Here is a 21,458-nt window from a genome sequence, read left to right on the forward strand (position 1 = left end):
ATCCTTTGTCTTTACAATTAATAACCTCCCAGTTTCTTGCTTTATCCATCTCCTCCTCTCCTATTACCTTCAAGCTTGTCTTCCTTCCTCTCCCCCTCCTGCCCTCTTATTCCGGCATCCTCCCCTTTCTTTTCCATTCTGAATGAAGGGTCTCAGCCCGAAAAGTCTAAATTATGGAAATGAAAATTAATTTCCACAACACACACAAAATGTTGGTGTAACACTGCAGGCCAGGCAGCATCTATAAGGAGAAGCACTGTCGACATTTCGGGATGACCCTTCGTCAGAACTCATTTCCACAGTTGCTTCCTGACCAGCTGTGTTTCTCCAGTATTTGTGTGTGTTACACCTTCCCGCAATACAGGCTGAAAGTTGGCTCTGGTGGACTTTTGGGTTTCCTGGTGCAATGAGTGATTTTTTTTGGATGAAAAAGACTCTTACTAGGAAATAGTTATCACAGGAGAGCCCAACTTTAAATACATGGATGGAAATTACAATGGACATTTACAAAATGGAGAAGATGACAGCATCTGTTAATCATAAGCTAGAACAATTTAATTCATACTGGGAAAAATGGTTTAACTACATAATGCCTCATAGGCCTCATTTTATTCTCACAAATCAATGAATCTGTTGTAAAAAAAATCACTCCCTACTTGTACATAGTTATTTCCGTTTGCTTGTTTTTTTCTTTCCACTCTTTTCTATAAGTGTATACCCCAGATAAATACTTTGTGGAGATTTGTGATGTATATGTACAATATCTGAAATACATCTTATGGAAATGTTTGTTTGATGAACTTCAATAAAAAAAATAAATTGCAAAAAAAGATAGAAAAAGAGGACGCTCAACATTGGAATCTAAGTTGGCTCATGCAGCAGAAGAGTTGCAATGGACCACTGGAAACTAACCACTGAAAATGTTCAGTGTCAGATAATAACAGGATTGAGGAGGTGTATTCAGAAATTATTATCTGGACTTGCTAGTTGTCATGTTGAAGAAATTATTTAGCTCTTTTCTAAAAGAGCTTACTTCAGTAACTTCTGCTTTGTTTGTGCTTATTATTAGTTTTAGTGCTTCTTCTGAAACCTGAATCATTATCATGATCATTATCCTGAATCCACGTGCCTGCCTCAAAGGACAACAACTTGCAAGCTTCATTGTACTGCCACACATCAGTCAGATAGAATCATGCACAGATGCAGAGACATCATTAAATTTGAAAAATAGCTACATATAAATGAATAACTTAACTCTGGTTTGTGGATTTTACCTTTTAATACTTATTTCATTCTACATTCAGCTGGAGGTGATCTCTGATGTTGACCATCAGTGATGTCATTGAGCAAATTAAGGAACTAATCACATTGAAGAATACTCACAGGAAGGAAAATACCAAAAAAAGGTTTTAATATCCTTTTGGCATTGTAGGGAGAATACTGTGACATGCACCTAAGATTGAGATGCAAGCTGAAATATTAAAAACTAGGTAAGGAATATGTAATTATTTTATAGCTATTGAAGATGGAATCAAATTCCACGTGAAACATTAGTTTGACATCACCTGAGGTATTCTTCATTTATAATTATAGCTGAAAACACTGTTGAAAATTTGTTACAAACCATGTAAAAAGGGCTTTATGTTTTAAGGCTTTCTAATAAAATTGAATTTTTTAAAAATTGATGCCACATCTATACTGCCTTCACCAGGCTGAAATACTGGGAGTTGGATTGCAGCAGAAGACCTTATCTGGGGTCATGACAGTTATCCGTCTTGTGGCCAATGATGGATCTGCTCACTAATGTCCCAGCAACAAACACCGAAATGTTTCTTTGCCATTACTACAAATGGGTTTGATTACACTTCATTTTGGCTGGACTCTCCAAAGCTTTCTTTCTCTTCAGTTTTGTGAAAAGGTAACACAGAATTACCTTTGAGCCTTTAACTAAACCAGGGAAGCTGAACTCTAACACTATCTGCTTAATTTTCCCCATACCCTTACATTTCAAGTGTATTTTTCTGCTGCAATGACTTCAGTCTTTCTTAAAGATATCAAGCTTGCACTTGAAAATGCTTATCATTATGATCCAAATAGCATGTTATTCCAGATAAGCTTTATACCTGTTTATAATTATTCAGGAGTAGAATAAGCCCTGATCAAACCCAACCTAATCATTTGGTCCATTACTGCATTTCACTGGTGGCTATTCTCATTATAAACAACACTGTAACAATTGCTTTTCAATAACATACAGGAAAATAGGTTTGCTGTTGTCCTATTTTAGAAAATCATGCTGGTATGTTACCACAAACTTTTGTATATGGAATGCAGTTATTTTTTGAATTGCAAAAGGAAAATGTTAAAGTATGAAATAGGAATTTTCTGGGAGGATACAATATGCTAAATACACTGAATTTAAGCTCCATACCCAATTGATGGCTGATTACTGTTAGGGAGTTTTCTGGAGTTATGTGACCAGAGCAGATATTGACTCAAACAAGAACCAGGCTTCAGTTCTTATTGTAAATGTAAAAAAGTTCAGGAAGTTTCAAATTTCCCTTCAGTTTTTTTGTAATATGCAAGTAGTAAATTGAAGTTAAAGGCACAGACTAAGAGATTACATATACCAGAGCCAAATGTTAAATCAATGGTATTGTGTTAATTGGCTTGCATCAAACCAGACAACATGGGCTAAATTATTTGCACCATTGTGACTGAATTTAAGTTGGCACACCTGACGGATGTTGAGATTTAGCATACTAAACATGGTCACAGGTATAGACAATCAATAGTTTTTGAATACTTACCTTATTTGTATACTCAGAGACAGCCCTGACAACATTAATTTTGAGCAACACACACAAAATGCTTGAGAAATTCAGTGGGTTAGGCAGCATTTATGGAAATGAATAAACAGTCAATGTTTCCTTTCCAGTCCTGAAGAAGGGTCGCGGCCTGAAACGTCAACTGTTTATCCATGTCCTTAAATGCTGCCTGACTTGCTGAGTTCTTCCAGCATTTTGTGTGTGTTGCTTTGGATATCCAGCATCTGCAAAATTTCTTGTGTTTAACATTAATTTTGGTTGTCTGGGATTTCTGCACCCAGAAGCTTTTAGACTATACTTGTATGAATTACTTTGTGACAAAAGTATTTGAACATTCATAGGTATCTGTCACTATAAATATCTAATTGAAGGGAAACATTGCTAATCCAAAATATTGAAGGAAATGTTGTGATTGTAACTATTGAGATTGTATCAGCTATTGTTACCTTCGACCTTAAAGGTATAAAAATGTAATATACCTTTAGCTTTGCGAGCCTCTACCAAGCGTTTCTCCAGAAGAAAGGCTGTTTGTTCTGTTGAATGAATACTCCTATACATCAGCTTCAATGTCTCTCTGGTGACTTCTATCAGTCACAACAACTACATCATAGAATAGTTGCTCGACACAGCATCAACGTGGATTCTAAATATGTCTATTTGACCACATATTACCCTTGTATATTCTGACCTTGTAGCAACAACTAGTATTCTAGTAAAACTCCCCCCAAAAGATTATGTAACTAGATTTTTGAACTTTCTGTGTAGCTACATAAAATATTGGAAAGAAAGAACAGATGTGAGTTTACCTCCTCATTTTAATATACAAAATGCCTGAAATCAGTACTTTGCTTTGCAAAGCCGAGATAATAAACTGAAAACAGACTGTGTTAACTGTGGCTGAAGCTTCCGTTTCTAACCAGCAGTGTTCAACCATTAATGCTGATGAAAGTCTTGGATTTCAGTCACTGGACTTGTGGATATGGAGAGCCTGCAAGACAAGTCTCCTGCATCCGGGAATTCCAGACAGAGGCATTATCACAACATGATCCAATCTAAATATCTTAACATTTTCTTGGAATGTTACCATCCGATAAATAATTTGTCGTCCATTTCTTCAGCAATGTGACTGCTGAGATAGCACAATAACCTCAGAAACAAAATCTGTTAACGCAGTAGTTCACTTGAATCTAATTTCTTTACGTTACACTCTGGGAGAGTATTTCAATGCTGATTACAATACAGATGTTAGCTTGGGCAGCAACTTGCATTGGACAATAAATAATACTTGTCTGTGGCATGTCTGCCTGCAATGACTAGTCATTGAGAGATCCTGACTTTCAATTTTCACTTTAATCCAAACAGGATATCAATTTCCAAACTCAAAAGATTGCCTCATGTACTCGTCATTTCACAAACCCAGTCTGATTTGATACTGAAGGACAATCTTTCCAATAATTTCCCTCATGGGAATGGGTTCATGCTCCACTGAACCGCGCTGATTGAGAAATTTGTGGGATTAATCCGTATGCTCAGTCACACAAAGCATTATGTTGGAGTTTCAAAAATGTTATGGAAGAAATAATAAAAAAAAATTATTGTTTTTCTGTGGCATTTTATCAAAAAGAACACATCCTTTTGTACTGACAACTTCAAGAAAAATTGTCATTATTCTTGAAATAATAGAATAAACCTTTTTAGCTATATAAGAATAATCCATTTTTTATCATTGATTTTAATTTGGAAATTCAGATACTGTATTAAAGGTAAACTGATGAAAATATATTCAGAATTATCACTATTGCCAGGAACTGCAATTTTAATCTTATTTAATAAGTTTCTTTGCTAATTTTGTCTTTTTTTTTGCCTGAGTTAATAGTCACTGAGGTTACCAATGCATGCTACACCTTATGTATTACATTACTCCATTCTTCTACTAATGATGTGCCAATGAATCATTTCACCCACTTCCAATTTTCTCTCTCCCTTCTCTGCTCTCTGCTCTGTCACATGGGAAGTTCAGTATCCTAGAAAGTGAGTTATGTATATTCAAGTAGTGCATCACAGGATTCTTGTTAAGCTTTACAGCTATACAGCCTGCTATGACTGAATATTTAATCACAAAAATGAGCTGGCAGATATGATGAACAATGTGGTTAAGCCTTGCAGCGTGTGTCTTCACCGGCAATTGAGAACTGTTGAAATCACCATTCATCAGTGCCACCCTGACAGCTTTGTATAACCTTCTGTTTTTTTTTTAACTTATTTATGAAGATTAAAGATGTCTTAAATCAACAGTTTCTTCTCAGATGTATCATTTTTTCCTTTTGTAAGCTGGTAAACTTTTCATTGTTTAAACAGTTGAGTTGAAAAGCTCTTTTGCAAATCATAAGAACATACTACTACTTTATATTTATGCAGATTTTTTTTACACAGGTAACTAATAATGAATGCTAATTTAGGATTACATTTAAATGATTCTTCACTGACCCAGTAGGTAACCCTGTTCTGTGTTGCACTAAATAATACTGGTCATCAGCAGTACGATGAACAGCGAGAGACATCATGAATACTCCCAGGATATGGAGCATGCAAAGTACGCTATGCGTTCCACAAGAGAACTTAACCCTTTTAACTTTGAACATGATGATAAGAACACTCTCAAATATCATTTCTGATCTGTGCTGAGTAAACTGATCTCAATAACAGTGCCAACGTGGGGACTTTACTACTAACAGGCAGGCTGGAGAATATCTAAGTAGAATTTTTGTTCCCGACTCCCCGTCAGCTCTTGCTGTGAGGTGTATGAACGTGAGCGCAGACATCTTAAATTATTTATGGGAGGGCTCACTGTATTGTGATACAATGTTGAAACTCATCGGTTCTGCCATGTCACTTGGTCTTAGTGCAAGAAAGCAGCCTCAGTGGCACAACTTCAGAAAAGAAACTGCAAAAATGAAGCAAGTCAGACTATCCAACTTTACAGAGCTCTAACAATTTAAAATCATGATTGTGAAAGATGAAAAACACAGGCTGAACTAGCAATGTTGTTCTAGAAACGTTTGTATTTTCTTGCACACTTGTAATATTATTCTTGGCTTCAACTTACATGTACAATGTTTTGTTCAGGATTAATTCACTCCTCTATCCATTTTGACTACCAGCATTTAAATCTCAGCATTTAACTTCCACAAACACAGTCATAACACGGTGAAATTATTTACAACAGTTCTTGAATGTGTCACACGCTGTTGCCAATTAGATAGCAACTACTTAGAGCTTGATGAACATCAGTTTTATCATCAATGTAGGTAGTTATCAAATTACTGAGCAAGAACACTGACGAGAGAAAAAAATTAATATACTCACTATAAAAGAAAAATGTGCACCGATGCAAACAGCTAACAGGAAAACAAAGAAAAACAACTGTTTGTTTTTATATTTAAGTAGTACTGAGTAATTTCAAAAAAAAAATCAGGGACTAAGTATAATTATTTTATTCTTATAGTCGGCTACCTTAAGTACCCCAAAAACCAACAATCTCATAAATCGAAAATGAAAAAGCAGTTTGATTTTCAGTGAACCATGTAGATCAAATTATTTTCTTTAGCAGAATTTTAATAATTGCTATGAGCAAAACAGAGTTAAAGTTATTGGGAAGGAGAAGATCTGAACACGTTTAGGAATAATTTAAACATTTTGTTGGCAAAAATGAATTTGATGAGATACTCTGTGACAGTAAGGATATAGAAAGATCAGCAAGCAATAGTACTGTAGGTACTAAATATTCATAACATGGGGTTAGGAAATTACTTAAAGTATGTAACATGTTGATTAATTGATAATCGACAAAAGCAGCGTCCATGGGAATGAGGCAATGGTAAGAGAAAAAGGAAAAATAATTTGGCTCAAAACATAATAGCACATTCACAATGTCTGTCATTGCTTGTATCATTTCACTGTTAGTCTAACAAATATGGAGAAAAAAATAAACAAATGATCCTGCAGATGCTGGAAATCAAGGGCAACATGACACAAAATGCTGGAGGAGCTCAGCAGGTCAGGCAGCATCTATGGAAATGAATAAACAGTTGGGCAGTGACCCTTCATCAGGACTGGAAAGGAAGGGGGAAGAAGCCAGGATAAAAAGGTTGGAGGAGGGGAAGGAGTACAAGCTGGAAGAGTCTCTACTCTGTAAGTTCAATTTTAATTCATGAGATGTGTGTATCACTGGCCATGCCAATATATACAGATTGCTGCGGAGGATGTATTGCTGCACCTCAGGCAGTAGCAATAACATGAGACACAAGAGATTCTGCAGATGCTGGAAATCTTGGATCAGCACACACAAAACGCTGGAGGAACTGAGAAAGTCAAGTAGCAGTAATGGATGGAAATTAATAGTCGATGTTTCAAAGAGACCATTTATCAAAACTGGAAAGGAAGAGGGCAGAAGCCCGAATAAAAAGGGATGGTGTAGATAAGCTGGCAGTTAATGGGCAAGTCCAGGAGAGAGGGGAAAGTTAGTTGGGTAATAATATAATGCTTGTACTCTGCCATTTTGTAATGAGCAATATTCTAGGATTTTCTCCCAATAATGACAGAGGAATGACAATCCTTAGCAAACTGAGGGCATTGCAACTTGGAGGTGATACTTCCAAGCATCTGCTGCCCTTGTCCTTTAGGTGGTGAAGACCAATGGCTTGGAAGAGAGTGTAGGGAAAAATATGGAAACTTGTCACAGCGCATTCCAGATCAGATGCATACTGAAATAATACACCACAGGTATCGACACATTGAATGGGGTATTAATCAAGAAGGCTGTTTCAAATTGGATAGTGTGAAATCACTCAAGTATTGTTGGCAATTGGCAAGTGCTCTGTCTACATCATACTAAGTGGAGAGAAAGTCACTTACCACTGAGTATTCAATCTCCCACCATCTCATGGCCACAATATTTATGTGGCTGGCTCAGTGAACAATTGGCTCAGAAGATGTTGATTAGTGAAGGAATCAAGAGGAGAATTTATTGTTAGATTCTCTTTTATCAGAAATGATTATTGTCTGGGATTACTATAGTGCAAATACTACTTGCTGCTTTGCAAATGCTGTATAGGTTTTGCTGAATGCAAGTTCACTATCAGAAAAATTGGAAATGGTGATGAACACTGCAGCTGAAGGGGCGTGAGCCTGCGGACCTGCTTCCAGTAATAGTTTGCAGCTTTAACCTGAAACTCCCTATTGCTTTCAATGAAATTGCTAAATTTGTCTCATTAATACAAAATAATTTCTTGCACAATAATTTATGAATGGATAATTTATCTTGTATGGACCCTATTAATTACGTGATTTGTGATCTTGAAAGGAAATGAAACTTGCATATTAATTTTGCCTGTCTAGATTATCCCTTGAAGTTTTATAATTCTATTTTTCTTACTTGTGCTAATTATTATTGTTTGCTCCTTTCTAAATGCACTCTTTCTTTCACTACCCTTCTGTTTCCATTTTGACTTAATTTTTCTCATCACTCATTATATTGTTTATTTCAGATATAACTTTCAATGGCTAATTTGAGAATACTCATACATAATGTTGACGAGATTTTGGGTAATTTGTTTTTGGTGTTGCCTCCCATTCAATGGATTTGTGTGAGGGAAGTCATGTTTGGTGAATCATTTAGTGTTTTTTGAAGAGTTAGCCAAACAGATAGATAAGGGCATACTTAAGGATAGATAAGGAAGTCATTCAACACTGTCTTGCATGACAGGCTGGTCTGGAAGATTAGGTACTTTGGCTCAGAGCTAGGAAGCAGAGGCTGGTGTTTGATGGTTGTTTCTCAGAATGGAGACTAGTGACTTGTGGTGTGCCACAGGATTGGTGTTGGGATGTATGTTATTCAGTATTTATATAAATGATTTGTATGTGAATGCACAAAGTTTGATTAGTAAATTTTGGAACTGTTGTCAGTGAAGAAGGTTCTTGTAAATTATGGGGGATCTTAGCCAAGGAGTAGCAAATAGATTGCAATGCTGATACTCTGTGGAGATGCATATTGGAAAGTAAAACTAGTGTAGGAGTATGAAAGGAGGGGTACCAGGGAGTCTAATGGAACAGAGGAACCCAGGAGAGCAAGACCAAAATTCATTAAAAGCTGTATCTCAGGTAGACATAGTGGTGAAAAGGGCGTTTAGCACATACAGTCTTGGTTATCCTATTATAGAAAAGATGTGGTTAACCTGAAAAGTGTGTAGAAAAGATTTATGAGGGTGTTGCCAGGATGGAACAGCTTAAGAAGTAGGGAGAGGTGGACCAGGTTAGGTCTTTATTCCTTAAAACATAGGAGAATAAGGGGTAACCTTGTAGGAGTGTTTAAAATTATAAGAAGCTTTGATAAGGTGAATGTTAACAGTATTTTCCTCAGGGCAGGGGAGTCCAAAACTATGGGGCATAAACTTAGGCTGGATGGGGAAAGATTTAAAAGGGACCTGAATAGCAGCTGTTTTCACCCAAGAGGGTCATAAGAATATGAAATGAACTCCCAGAGAAAGTGTCTGATGCTGGTACAATAGTATAATTAAAGAAGCATAAAAAATGTTCAGGGGCATAGATGGGGTATATGGGGTTCTCTCTTTTAAAGGTGTCGAAGTGGAAGGGCACAGGGTTAGGGTAAGGGATAAGAGGTTAGAAGTGTCTTAAGAAAGAAATTTTCTACCCTGTAATGCATTGCCTGTTAATAAAGATGCTACAACACAATATTTAAGAAGCATGTGAGCAAGCACTTGGACAGCCAAAACAAAGACCCAGAAGATAATGGAGCAAGACCTATTGCGGACACAATAGGGTCTTTTAAGAGACTCCTGTACAGGTACATGGAGCTTAGAAACATAGAGGGCTATGTGTAACCCAAGGTAATTTCTAAAGTAAGTACATGTTTGACACAGCATTGTGGGCCAAAGGACCTGTATTGTGCTGTAGGTTCTCTATGTTTCTAAGCACTTGGATAGGTACATACATAGAGGGGAAGGGCCTGGAGGACTACAAAATGAGCATAGGAAATTAGAACTAACTAGGTGGACAACGGGGCCATCATGGATCAAGGCTGAATGGCCTGTTTCAATGTTGTATTGCTCTAGGACCCTCTAAATTCATTTCAGATTTCTCTCTGTTTACTCCAAAAAGCAAAGCTTTGAAGGGTAGGGAAAAGCAAATCCTTGCCATAATTACTTAATCTTCACTCCACAACCTTATTATCCCATCAGCAGCTCCAGCAATTTCTGCACCTTTAGGGTAGTTATTTTGGGTACACTTTCGATCAGAGAGAAATTAGGTGAGTTTTTTGTTAGAGATAAAGTGTATCTCCAGTCAATTGTTGTGAGATCACTGTTCATTTATTAAATTATTGAAACATAATACAAAGAAAGATCTTGAAGACCGAAAGATATAGGAGCAGAATTAGGCCATACGGCCCACTGAGTCTGCTCCACCATTCAATCATGGCTTATTTATTTTCCCTCTCAACCCCATTCTCCTGCCTTCTCCCTGTAACCTTTAACATTCTTACTAATCATGAACTTATCAACATCCACTTTAAATATACACAATGACTTGGCCTACGCAGCACAACCATTTGTGGCAATGAATTCAAAAGATTCACCCTGCTCTGGCTAAATAAATTATTCCTTATTCTGTTCTAAAGGGATATCCTTCAATTCTGAGGCTGTGCCCTCTGGCCCTAGACTCTCCTAATCATTGGAAACTTCCTCTCCACATCCACTCTAACAATGCATTTTAATATTCAGTAGGTGGTTTCAATGAGATGCCCCCTCAGTCTTCTAATCTCCGGTGAGTACATGCCCGGAGCCTTCAACCACTCCTCAGATGTTATCCTTCCATTACTGAGATCATTCTCGAAAACGTCTTCTTGACCTTCTCCAATGTTACCACATCCTTTCTTAGTTATGGCACTCAAATATTATCACAATGCCCCAAACATGGCCTGGCCAAAGCCTCAGTATTTGAGTCCTACTTATATTCCAATCCTCTGGAAATGAATGCTAACATTGCATTTGCCTTCCTTACTATTGGCTCAATCTGAAATTAACCTTCAGATATTCCAGCACTAGGACTCCCAAGTCCCTTTGCACCTTCAATTTCTGTATTTGCTTTGTGTTTAGAAAATTGTCTTTAGCCATATATTATGATAGTGTTTGCACTAGGGTAAGTGAAAGACAATGCTATTCACCTCTATAAAGAATGGCCATGTGTAGTTTCAGTGAATTGGCAGAGTGCCAATAAAATTCTCAAGGACCCTGTACCAGCTTCTGAGATTCTCGATTGTTCCTGATAATACTGAAATTGGTCTTCTCAGATCGTTTCCAAGTCTCTAATTTTAAATCAGTTTGGAACAATCAGCATGTTTAGACCCATTATACCTGTATTAATTTACGCAGTGGGGTTGACTCTAAGCTAAATAAGCATTACAGTATGGTGGCAAGGTTTCCATTTATACGGTGGTATAAAATCTGCCTTACAAGTCGTGACCACTAGCCAAACTCATATAGCAGTGCAAATATATCCAGTTATAGGCACTACTCTATCTACAACTAGCTTTACTGCTGCACAGGTCAATTTAACATTGGGTTTAAATATTGAAGTCCAAGTTGGAAACCACCAATAAAACAATTCAAGGAGGCCAAACACATTACAATTGATATCACTGTCAATCTCTCATGTGAAATCTATTTGTTTTCCATTACATCCAGCAATGGCTCGAAAGTATGCAGATATAACTTGCAAAAAAAACATTTCTTGCAACTTCAGGAACTGGGTTATTGCCAAATAGAACTAACTGCAAAACATGCAAATGCTTATGAATCTACAATCAAATTCCTTATCCAACCTTCAGACAAACAATATTAAAGTCATATGTAGCAGATGCAGCACAGATCTAAGTGATCAGAAATAACCAAAACTCTGCCCCAGTTATTGGGTTTCAATGTCAGCAAAATCAGACTAGGTGCAAAACAGGTATCTACTCCAAAACTGCCACTTTTTGATAATAAAGGCTGGGATTGCAACTCTGCAAATTGTCACTTGTAGACTTCAGTACTAAGTACCGGTATTAGAAATACCAAAGTAAGGAAAAACAAAGTTTCCTATTGCTATAGTAGAAAGAAAGTAAATCTCAATGAACAGCAAATATAAATACAACACAAAGATGGCATTTAACATTCTATTATAGGTTATAAATAAACAATGAGACTTAAAGATATAATCTAAAATTTATGAAAGTCTGATTCCACAATGATAATAGTACTTGTCCATCTGAAATTCAAGTTGTCAAACATTTCATATCATGTTAGTGATACAAGAACATCATTAACTTATGCAAGTGAAATTAATTCCAATGTAAAAGAATACGCACCTGAAAAATAAGCAACTACATAATTACTTTCTTCATTCTGCCACAATATTAGCAGAATTGAAACAACAGTTAAGTCCTTGTTAAAACTTCAAACATTGCAGTGTATTAGCAACAGGGAAAATAGGTCACTGACTGCATTGAAGATTGACGTATAAAATTATAAATGATATGCTGACATTATAAGCTGACCAACAAGACTTACAAGATGTAAAGCAGTTTATACAGACATCTAAAAAAAAAGAGCATCTCTGTACCAATACTGCCCTTTCGTTAAGCAGCAAGTGGATATTCTTGATGTCTACATCAATGTCCATTAGCAAATGATAGTTATAAAAAATTGTAGTTTTTCTAGGTGCTCCTACTAGCAGGAGAACCAATTAAAGCTCTGGAATCACTTTAGATACCAGTTTTTGTCTTATTAAGTTAGCACACATCTCCTTATATAAGTAGCAGGGAGCAATGAATTTGTACTTTAGGAAGAAATATATACAACTCACCTGTGAAATTGTTACTGCCTTTATCTGCTGGAATAAATTTGAATTGGCACCACCAGCATAAGTGATAAACTGTGACACTGGTAGGTTGTACAAGATAATGAACCAAAACTTTGGATCAAGAATGTATTTGGGTTATCTTACCTGCATAGAATTCAGGGCTGTACACTGCACCCACAACTGGGTTTAATTTCCACCCTAAAAGAGAATTAAGAAAATATCACCATGTCACATGGGGTTCTATTATCAGAAGATAACATCCTTTTTGAAAGTAGATTGATTTATTCATTATACACTTTATTAAAGTGGCCACTGAGTGCATGTTAGTGACCTTCTGCTTTTGTAACCAACGCATTTCAAGGTTCAACGTGTTGCATAGTCAGATGCTCACACACACCACAGGTTTAATGCAGTTATTTGAGTTGCAACTTGAACTTGGCTGGCCATCTCCTTCAGCCTTTCTCATTAACAAGGCATTTTTGCCAACAAAAATGTTGTTCACTGGATCTTTTTAGGTTTTTGCACCATTCTCTGTAAACTTTAGAAACTGTTGTGCATGAAAATTGCAGGCGATCAATAGTTTATGAAATACTCAAACCACCCCTTGTCTAGCACCAACAATCATTCCAAAGTCAACGTCACTAAGATCTCATTTCTTCCCCACTCTGATGTTTGGTCCTAACAACAAATGAACCTCTTCTCTGTGTCTGCAAGTGTTTGTGCATTGAGTTGCTGCCACATGATTAGCCGATTAGATGTTTACATTAACGAGCAGGTGTACAGGTTGACTTAATGAAGTGGCCACTGAGTACACTTTATGGAACTATTTAAATAGTGTACTTGGATTTGCTATCAAGGTAATAGTGAGGCCATGTACTGAGCACAATTTATGTAAAGTAGCCAGCTACCTTGGGTGAGAAGGGATGTGTGATTAAATACATCATCCTTAGGTCGCTTTCTGTGAAAGAATGGCCCAATGATGTTGTAAAGGCAATGCCTCATTTTCTGGATCATCAAGGGGCTGCATGGCATTGTAGATAACAGCCACTAAAAGTTGAGTCATGTCTCTATAAGACTAAGCACCCTGTGAAGGATGCACATGTGAGTTACTGCCAAACATCTCTCCTAGCAATGAAAATTAACTGCTAGGAATAGGGTAGAGGTTTGTCAAACACATGATATAGTAACCCTTCTCTCTGCTACACCAAATTATGAGGCTTTCAGAACAGCAACTGCAAGAGGCAAATTTGTTCTTTTGGCTTGGAACATTAATCCTGCATTCACTAGCAATCTTCTCAGGATGTCTCAGTTTAGTGCACCTCTTCAGATTTGCTATCTGGAAATTTAAAATATTTTTCTATATGGAATGTGAACAAGCAGACAGGAGAAAGTTAATGGTTTCAGTGACATAATAAAGACTTTTCCATAGTGTAAACAGCATGTGTAACCATTATTATGCTTATAACAAGTATAGTGGAACATTTAAATTTTTGTTTATTTTAAGCTGCACCGGAGATGACGTGCACATTAATGAGAGTATTCAGAGGTCCATCTTTTCAGCCTGATATATTTTCCAACCTTTTAATACAGCTTCACTGTTCCTGTAGTTGTGGGCTTTTTATTTTCTGCATCTCTGTCGCAATATAAATAATGAACCTTCTCACAGAGAAAGTCAGAAACGGTTTTCTTAAGCCCCATTCTCTGCTTTGCCCCATGAATCTGATTAAAGCTGTTGCCGTTTGAAAGCATCATTGATTAGTTTCCCCAGCAGAGATTCTGGTATAAGCTATTTGAATGCATTTCATATGCTGCTACCATTGCCATCAAAGTCCTGACAGATCTCTCTCAGATTTTAAGTTACACTAATGGTCTCTCAATTTGTCCAAGAAAAATCCTCTGAGACTCAGATCAATGTTCACAGCTGAAAGGTTGCCTCATTTTTCATCGTCTTCCCACTCCCTCTGATAGCTGGATCATCGAACTTTCCAGCGCTGATACAGGAAGACTTCATTTATCATGAAAATAACTGCAATTAAACTTTGCTTTGTCTTGTCTATGAGATTTGTGCTAGCGCATAATTACGTGGGATAATCAAGTATGATGATGGTGGTTCTCTGCGAGTCTCTAGATGCCACAATGCCATAGACTGGCACGTTGAACAGCAATATACCATACAGCCAAATTCAGTAAGAACCATAATAACCATAACAACAGAAGATATAGGAGCAGAATCAGGTTATTTACTGTGGCTGATCCAATTTTCCTCTCAGCCTCAATCTCCTGCCTTCTCTTCATATTCCTTTATGTCCTGACCAATCAAGAATCTATCAATTTCTCCCTGAAATATACAAGTTTGTACATAAAGGTTTGGTCTCCATAGCTGCCTGTGACCCTGAACAGCTTGTACTGAGGGTTTAATAGAGGTGCTCTACACAGCTCTTCAATGATTTCTGCACCTATGCATTGCATGGTAGAAGCCAGGGATAAACTAAATGTCAATGCGGCCTACTTACGGATCTGCTGAGGTGAGGAACTCATTCATACTGAGATGAGTGTTCACTCCAGCTTAGAGTAACATAGCATAGTCGTTTGGCATAACACATCCATGCTGACCAAGATGCCTATCTAGGGGAGTCCCATTTGCCTGCGTTTGGCCCATTCCATACTGTGGGTGACACTGTAGAGTAGTGCTTAGCACAATCCTTTACAGTACCAGCAACCAGGGTAAAGTCCCCATCATTGTCCGTAAGGAATTTGAATGTTTTCCCCATGCCAATAGCTTTTGGGACCACTTGGTGAAGGAAACCATTGAAATAAAAGTAAAGGAAAAGAATTTTAACAAATTTGAATGTCTCACTCTAAGTAAGAACTGGAATTTGACTGTAAACAAGATGGGACAACAGAAACCTGATTGGATGAGGACTCATCAATCAGGAGAAACGGATGATGGGGGTATAAATATCATTGGACTAGACGTGCCCAGGTATTATCCCAGATTAAGATGACAGAGCTTGTCATCGAAACATCTGTTAAAATCTATACTTGTACCCGGCTGGAAGCCCGAGGAGCTTATTTGACCGTTCAATATCTTTGTCAGCAATGGGCTGTCAGAAGGTCATTTGAAGAGTTCAGGAGCAGGACATGAGAATCTACCAGCTGAGACTTACTTGCCACACAGATCAGTCTGCTTCGCTGAGCAGCCGTAGCAGTGCAGCGTGGAAATGCAAACAGGGGCCACAGAAAGTAGGTCAGCTGAGAAATAGTGCAGGTGGCAAGCATAAGGAGTGGCCTGGCTTGAAGACCATCTGGCCTGTTATCTATCCAGCATTAAAAGAGCAGCTGTCAAAACTGCTCCTTTATCAAGAAATTATTGAGGGTCAAGCTGCAAACAACCCAACTCAGTGGCTGAACATGTATCCCTCGTTCAAATAGCAAATTCTGCCCTTTCCTGTAAAGAGGAGCAATTCATTATTTTAAGTCATTGTCTTCATTTGAGTAGACCTGTAAAGAAAGCAACCAAAACAATGCAGCTAGCCAGACTTAGACCACAGGAAAGCCAAGACTGAGAGTCAGTGAGCATGGATGTTGGGCCACAGCTCCTCAAACTTGATTAAACTTAATTAAATTTAAGGCACAGCAGACCAGTTTAAGATAACAACTGAATTCTAGGAATTCTTTCATCAAGTTCAACATTCTTATCCATTGTAGGAAGAAATATTGTCCAAACTTGATCGTGCACCAAATTAGCACCTGCACACCAATCTGCCACAAGTGGGACTTCTTGGTGGGCGACATTTTAATTCCAATTCCCATTTCCTTTTTACCTTTCTGACATGTCATTCCATGGCCTCCTCGTGATCCAAGATGGTGGAGCAACACATTATATTCTGTCTAGGTAGCCTCCAACCTGATAGCATGAATATCGATTTCTCGTTCTGGTGAACAAACTCCTTCCCGTGTGCCCACCCCCAGCCCCCGCCCAGTCCCCACTCTGATCTTTCTTCTTTTCACTTGTTTATTACTTCTTTCTATGGCCCGTCCTCCTCCTCTTTCTCCTATTGTCCACTCTCCTCTCCTATCAGATTTTATATTCTCCAGCCCTTGATCTTTCCCACCCACCTGGTTTCACCTATCGCCTTCCAGACAGCCTTTTCCCCTTTCCCCACCTTTTTGCTCTAGCATCTTCCCACTTTCTTCTTAGTCCTAAACAAAGGTCTCAGACTAAAACATTGCTACGTTGGTGCTGGGAAAGTGAACATATTTGCTGGCTGCCCCCAGCACTACTGTAGTCCAAAAGTTTGCTCTTTTCCATAGATACTATCTAATCTGCTCAGTTCCTCCAGCATTTTGTTTGCATTGTTTTGTATTTCCAGCATCTGTAGACTTAATTTTCTTGAGGAAGTAACTTGGGTAATAGTCAGATGAGTCAATAGACACAGTTGAAGAACATTTGATAAAGCAGCCCATAGAAAGTCAGCTAAAATTAAGGCCATGGAATAGATGTTGTGGGTCATCATTCTTATCTACTGTAGGAGGAAACGTTACCAAAACTTGCAAATGCTTCAATCATCTGGATTTTCATCTCAAGATCTCTGATTATAAGATGTATATACATGAAGGATGCGGGAGGCAGATTTTGTGGTATAAAGTGTTTGCACTTGTTTTTAGCAATGACATTTTCAGGAATTTCTGCCATGTAAGGGTGGCACACTAGCCTAGCAATTAACACACTTTACAGCGCCAGCAATCGCGGAGTTAAATTCCCACCAATGTCTGCAAGGAGTTGAATGTTCTCCTGGTGATCATGTGGCTTTCCTCTGGGTGCTCCAGTTTCCTCCCACATTCCTAGGATGTACAGTTCTGCTTAGGATAAGTGAGTTGTGGGCATGCTATGTTGGTGCTGGAAAAGTGAATATTCTTGCAGGCTGCCCCCAGCATTACTGTAGACTGTGTCAGTCATTGATGCAAAACGATGCATTTTACTGTATGTTTCAATGTTTTGATGTACTGTATGTGATGACAAATAAAGCTAATCTATAATCTTTAATCTTTAGTATTCAGGATACATGAACACCTTAAATGTTATTAGTCCTACTTGAGAAGCCCATTGATGTCTGAGATGTTTTACATCTTCAAAATTGGTTTCCCAGGAAATTTTTTTCTTGGTATTTTTCACTCAAAGATGAAGGCAGTGAAAGCTGGGAAAAGTGGTCTGATGTTCAGTAATACGGTTTATGATTCGAAGAGCTATAAAATATCAAAGAGTGGGTTTCAGCCTCCGCAAGTTAGAGATCAATTTACCTAACAATATTTTCCTACTCTTTCCAGTACATTTAATAGTAATGCTGGGTTAGGACATGAGTGCATGGAGTGCTACAACTTGAGGGGGGAAATGAGTAAAGTAAAGCTAGTTTGTAAGACGTTATGAAACACAACCTTGCAGAATGGCTGTTGAACAGTTGGATTATTTTTAGTTCATGTAGTTCGTTTAAGTTGTGGTCCTATGAATTTTTATTATTAAAGTAATCAAAAAAGGTGGAAAGGATTTTCTGATTAACCAATAAATCACATAATGGAGGAGTGCTCAAAGGGTTGAACAGCTCACACCTCAGAACTGCCTGCATCTAGAGAGTGAAGCGATCTTGCATTGTATCAATGGGTAAATAAATTTCATTTTTTTCCTTCATCTAGTAAACTTGTAAACTGGTTTGTAAATTGTTGAGTCAAAATCTGGTTGATAACAGCTACCAGATTTACCGGAGTTTCTTAGCCACAAAGGCTAAATTGATGAAGAATTTGACTTCAAACATTAAACTATTTTTAAGTTGTGTTTTGTTTGTACAAGTGATTTTTAAAAATGTATAAAAGTACCGGTCCTAAAAATAACATTACTTTTGAGGTAATTGGGCCTTAGTCTCCTACTGAAAGCACTTAACAGTTAGGGTTGAAGCTCACTCTTCTCAGTCACAATTTCCCTTTGGATTTTGGCACCCAGTTGAATTCTGAATATCAATCTGATTTATTTTTGAATTGAAAAATACAGGAAATCTCTCTTCCAGCCAAAAATGCCCAGTCAATATTTCTGAAAACTTTCCAAGTAACACTGCCATTGCCAGAGGACATATTTATACTTTGCCTTTCGTGAGTGGTATCACACAACACAATTTCTGCATTTGCAAGTAGGTTCAGGATCTTCCCAAGGCCAAGATTCATTAATCTACTTAACTTCAAGTTACATGCTATTGCCAAAAAAATACACAGGATTCTAATCTGAAATTAACTTGCCAATATAATTAGGTTTTCAGTGCAACCACACCAACATCACATTGTTACCACATCAGAGAACAACATGAGATGTGGGATGTTTCCATTGCTTTAGCTAAGATTGGAAATATTCAGCATGTTATTAGGTTCTCAGCAGCAACTTCTTGGTATTCATATCGTTATACACAGCACAATTAAAAAGAATTTGATGAATATTTTTGCATTATGGTTCCTTCCATTATGCCAAGACTGTGCTCAGTACTAATACTCCAATAAGCAGATGATTGCAAGTGTGGCATCAAGGAGATCTTTGGCAGCTGTCTGTCCTTACTTCCTTAAAATTCAAGAATCCAACCTCCTGCGGGATGTACCAGCTTCCAATGATGTACAGCGGACGAATGAGCAATAAATTCCACAGCTGGCTCTTTCCATTAGCTGACAGAGCTTAAATGAAGTTGCCAATTCTAGCCTACACAAAGGAAACTCTTGCAAACAATAATCCTGCAGAACTGAATCTCTGTTGTTTACTCTAAGGAAGTTGCCCAGCTACCAGCAGGAAAATGGTCAGTTCCTAGTAAGGATTCTAAATAAATTCAAGTGGCATTCCTTTCATTTGGAGGAATCTTTTTCTGATAAGGAATATCCTTGTGCTTTACATGCTCAAAAATGTGGCAACAAAAAAAAACAATGAAGCTTTTTGATTGATGTGCATAATCAAAATAAAACTGTTCTCTACTTTCTCATGAAGCTGATGCTCCACAGTAATGTTAATCACATTTTTTCACATATCAACATGTGAATTGTTAATAAATGTTAGAACTGACTTCAATCAGTTGGTGATGCCTGTAAACGATGGGTGTGTCCAAATAAAAATTTTAGATTACATTATTTGAGGGAAATCATATAAATCAGTCATATAAAATAAATTCATTATAGACGTAGAGTCTCACAGAAGAGCATGTTTTTTATTTTTAGTTCTCTCATTTACAGTCATTCTGTGTTTTTACTCAGGACCCATCTACAGTGCCATCACACACGATGATGTGTACTGAATGTGAATCAATGGCTCTTAAAAACATCAGACTTTTCAACATACCGACAGCAACTATAATAATTTGCATACTCTGCCAGTCACTCCTCCCAAGATGATACCATGAAAATGAGGCAAAATATGAATGATAATGAACATCTGAAACAGATGAGAGAAAGTTGCCCAGAAATGTGTGCTACGTGGCATTCTGCAGTGAAATCCTTTTGAGGGCTCATAAGGGTTTTGGTGTTGTGTCATACAACAGCATCTTTCCACACTTAACATGCTGAAAGATCTGCCCTTCTTTTGATTTGATTTGATGGCATGTGTGGATCATAGGGTGCAGATTATGAGAACGCCTTGTGGAAGGGAAGCCAGATGCAGGGAAGAGATCAGTACATGAAGAGCAGAGGAGGAAAATCAATGTCCTTAACTGGCCTAGTAATTGAACATTTAAAAAATATGTTATAAAGGTTTTACCATCTTGAAAGAAGCATGGTTTAACTAATTTTGTATCTTGAGAGAACTAGGGATGAGTGTTCAGTGGGAGAATTAAAGATGCATGTTCAATGGGTGGGCTCCAGCCAAAGACCAGCTAAAGCCCACCTACTTCTAAGGCCTTGCTGTACATGACTGGACCACCATTAGATGTGGGGTGGATGGGATGTTGGCTCATGTGAGCCCTTGTTTCCATCCCAGAGAAGTCCATGAAGACAGGAAATCTAGAGGGGGCTAAATGCAGCTCACCTGATCCATTTAAGAAAGACAGAAACAGCGAGCAAAACAAATTAGAAAGCCATTAAAGGCACATTAAAGTCCTTCACAACTGTAGTCATCCAAGTACTTCGTTAACAGGAAATATAGAAACCGTAAGAAGTAAGGATTATTGGGATATACAGAATGATCAAAGGAGATGGACGTATTTAATAAGCATTTAGTATTGGTCTGTTCTGAACAGAAGGATATCGGAAAGGGGATCAATCCTCAAGTGAAGGAAAGATTACCAATAGTCTGATAGATAAAAGAAAACATTCAGATAATATGGTCAATCAAGGACAGGCAGAACACCGAGAATTGATGGGATATCTTTAATGAGAAAACTATATATGGCTGGATGTTATATAGTTAACTTGAATTCTCCCTACTGCAGGTTTCATGCTCACAGACTTCTTAAGTTTTGGATTTGTGGCAGTCTCCTGCTACTGACAACTGTGAGACTCATCAACATTTTACTCTTGCATAATGTTCCCCAATCTGATCTTAATTGCTAATCACAACAACGATACATAATGCCTGCTGCCTCTGATCAGAACAGAAGAGCCAACAGTATCTTAACACATTTCTGAAGACAACCTGTGAGCCAGCAGTGTTCTTCAGTTTCCAACTGAAAATCTTCCCTCATCTTCCATTCCTTCTTCTCA

The 21,458-nt window shown here is 37.7% G+C and overlaps 1 protein-coding gene across 3 annotated transcripts in view; it reads right to left on the reverse strand.

Annotated features, from left to right (window-relative positions):
• The window catches only part of rbfox1 (RNA binding fox-1 homolog 1), a 457,674-nt gene that overhangs the window by 102,950 nt on the left and 333,266 nt on the right, over nucleotides 1–21,458 (reverse strand). For all 3 annotated transcript variants that reach the window (XM_059979445.1, XM_059979444.1, XM_059979446.1), the window contains exon 7: nucleotides 12,888–12,941. In XM_059979445.1, the coding sequence (XP_059835428.1) occupies nucleotides 12,888–12,941 (54 nt within the window). The remainder of the gene's footprint in view (nucleotides 1–12,887; nucleotides 12,942–21,458) is intronic.

This window comes from Hypanus sabinus, chromosome 9, assembly GCF_030144855.1.
Source record: "Hypanus sabinus isolate sHypSab1 chromosome 9, sHypSab1.hap1, whole genome shotgun sequence".
In the NCBI taxonomy this organism is placed as follows: domain Eukaryota; kingdom Metazoa; phylum Chordata; class Chondrichthyes; order Myliobatiformes; family Dasyatidae; genus Hypanus; species Hypanus sabinus.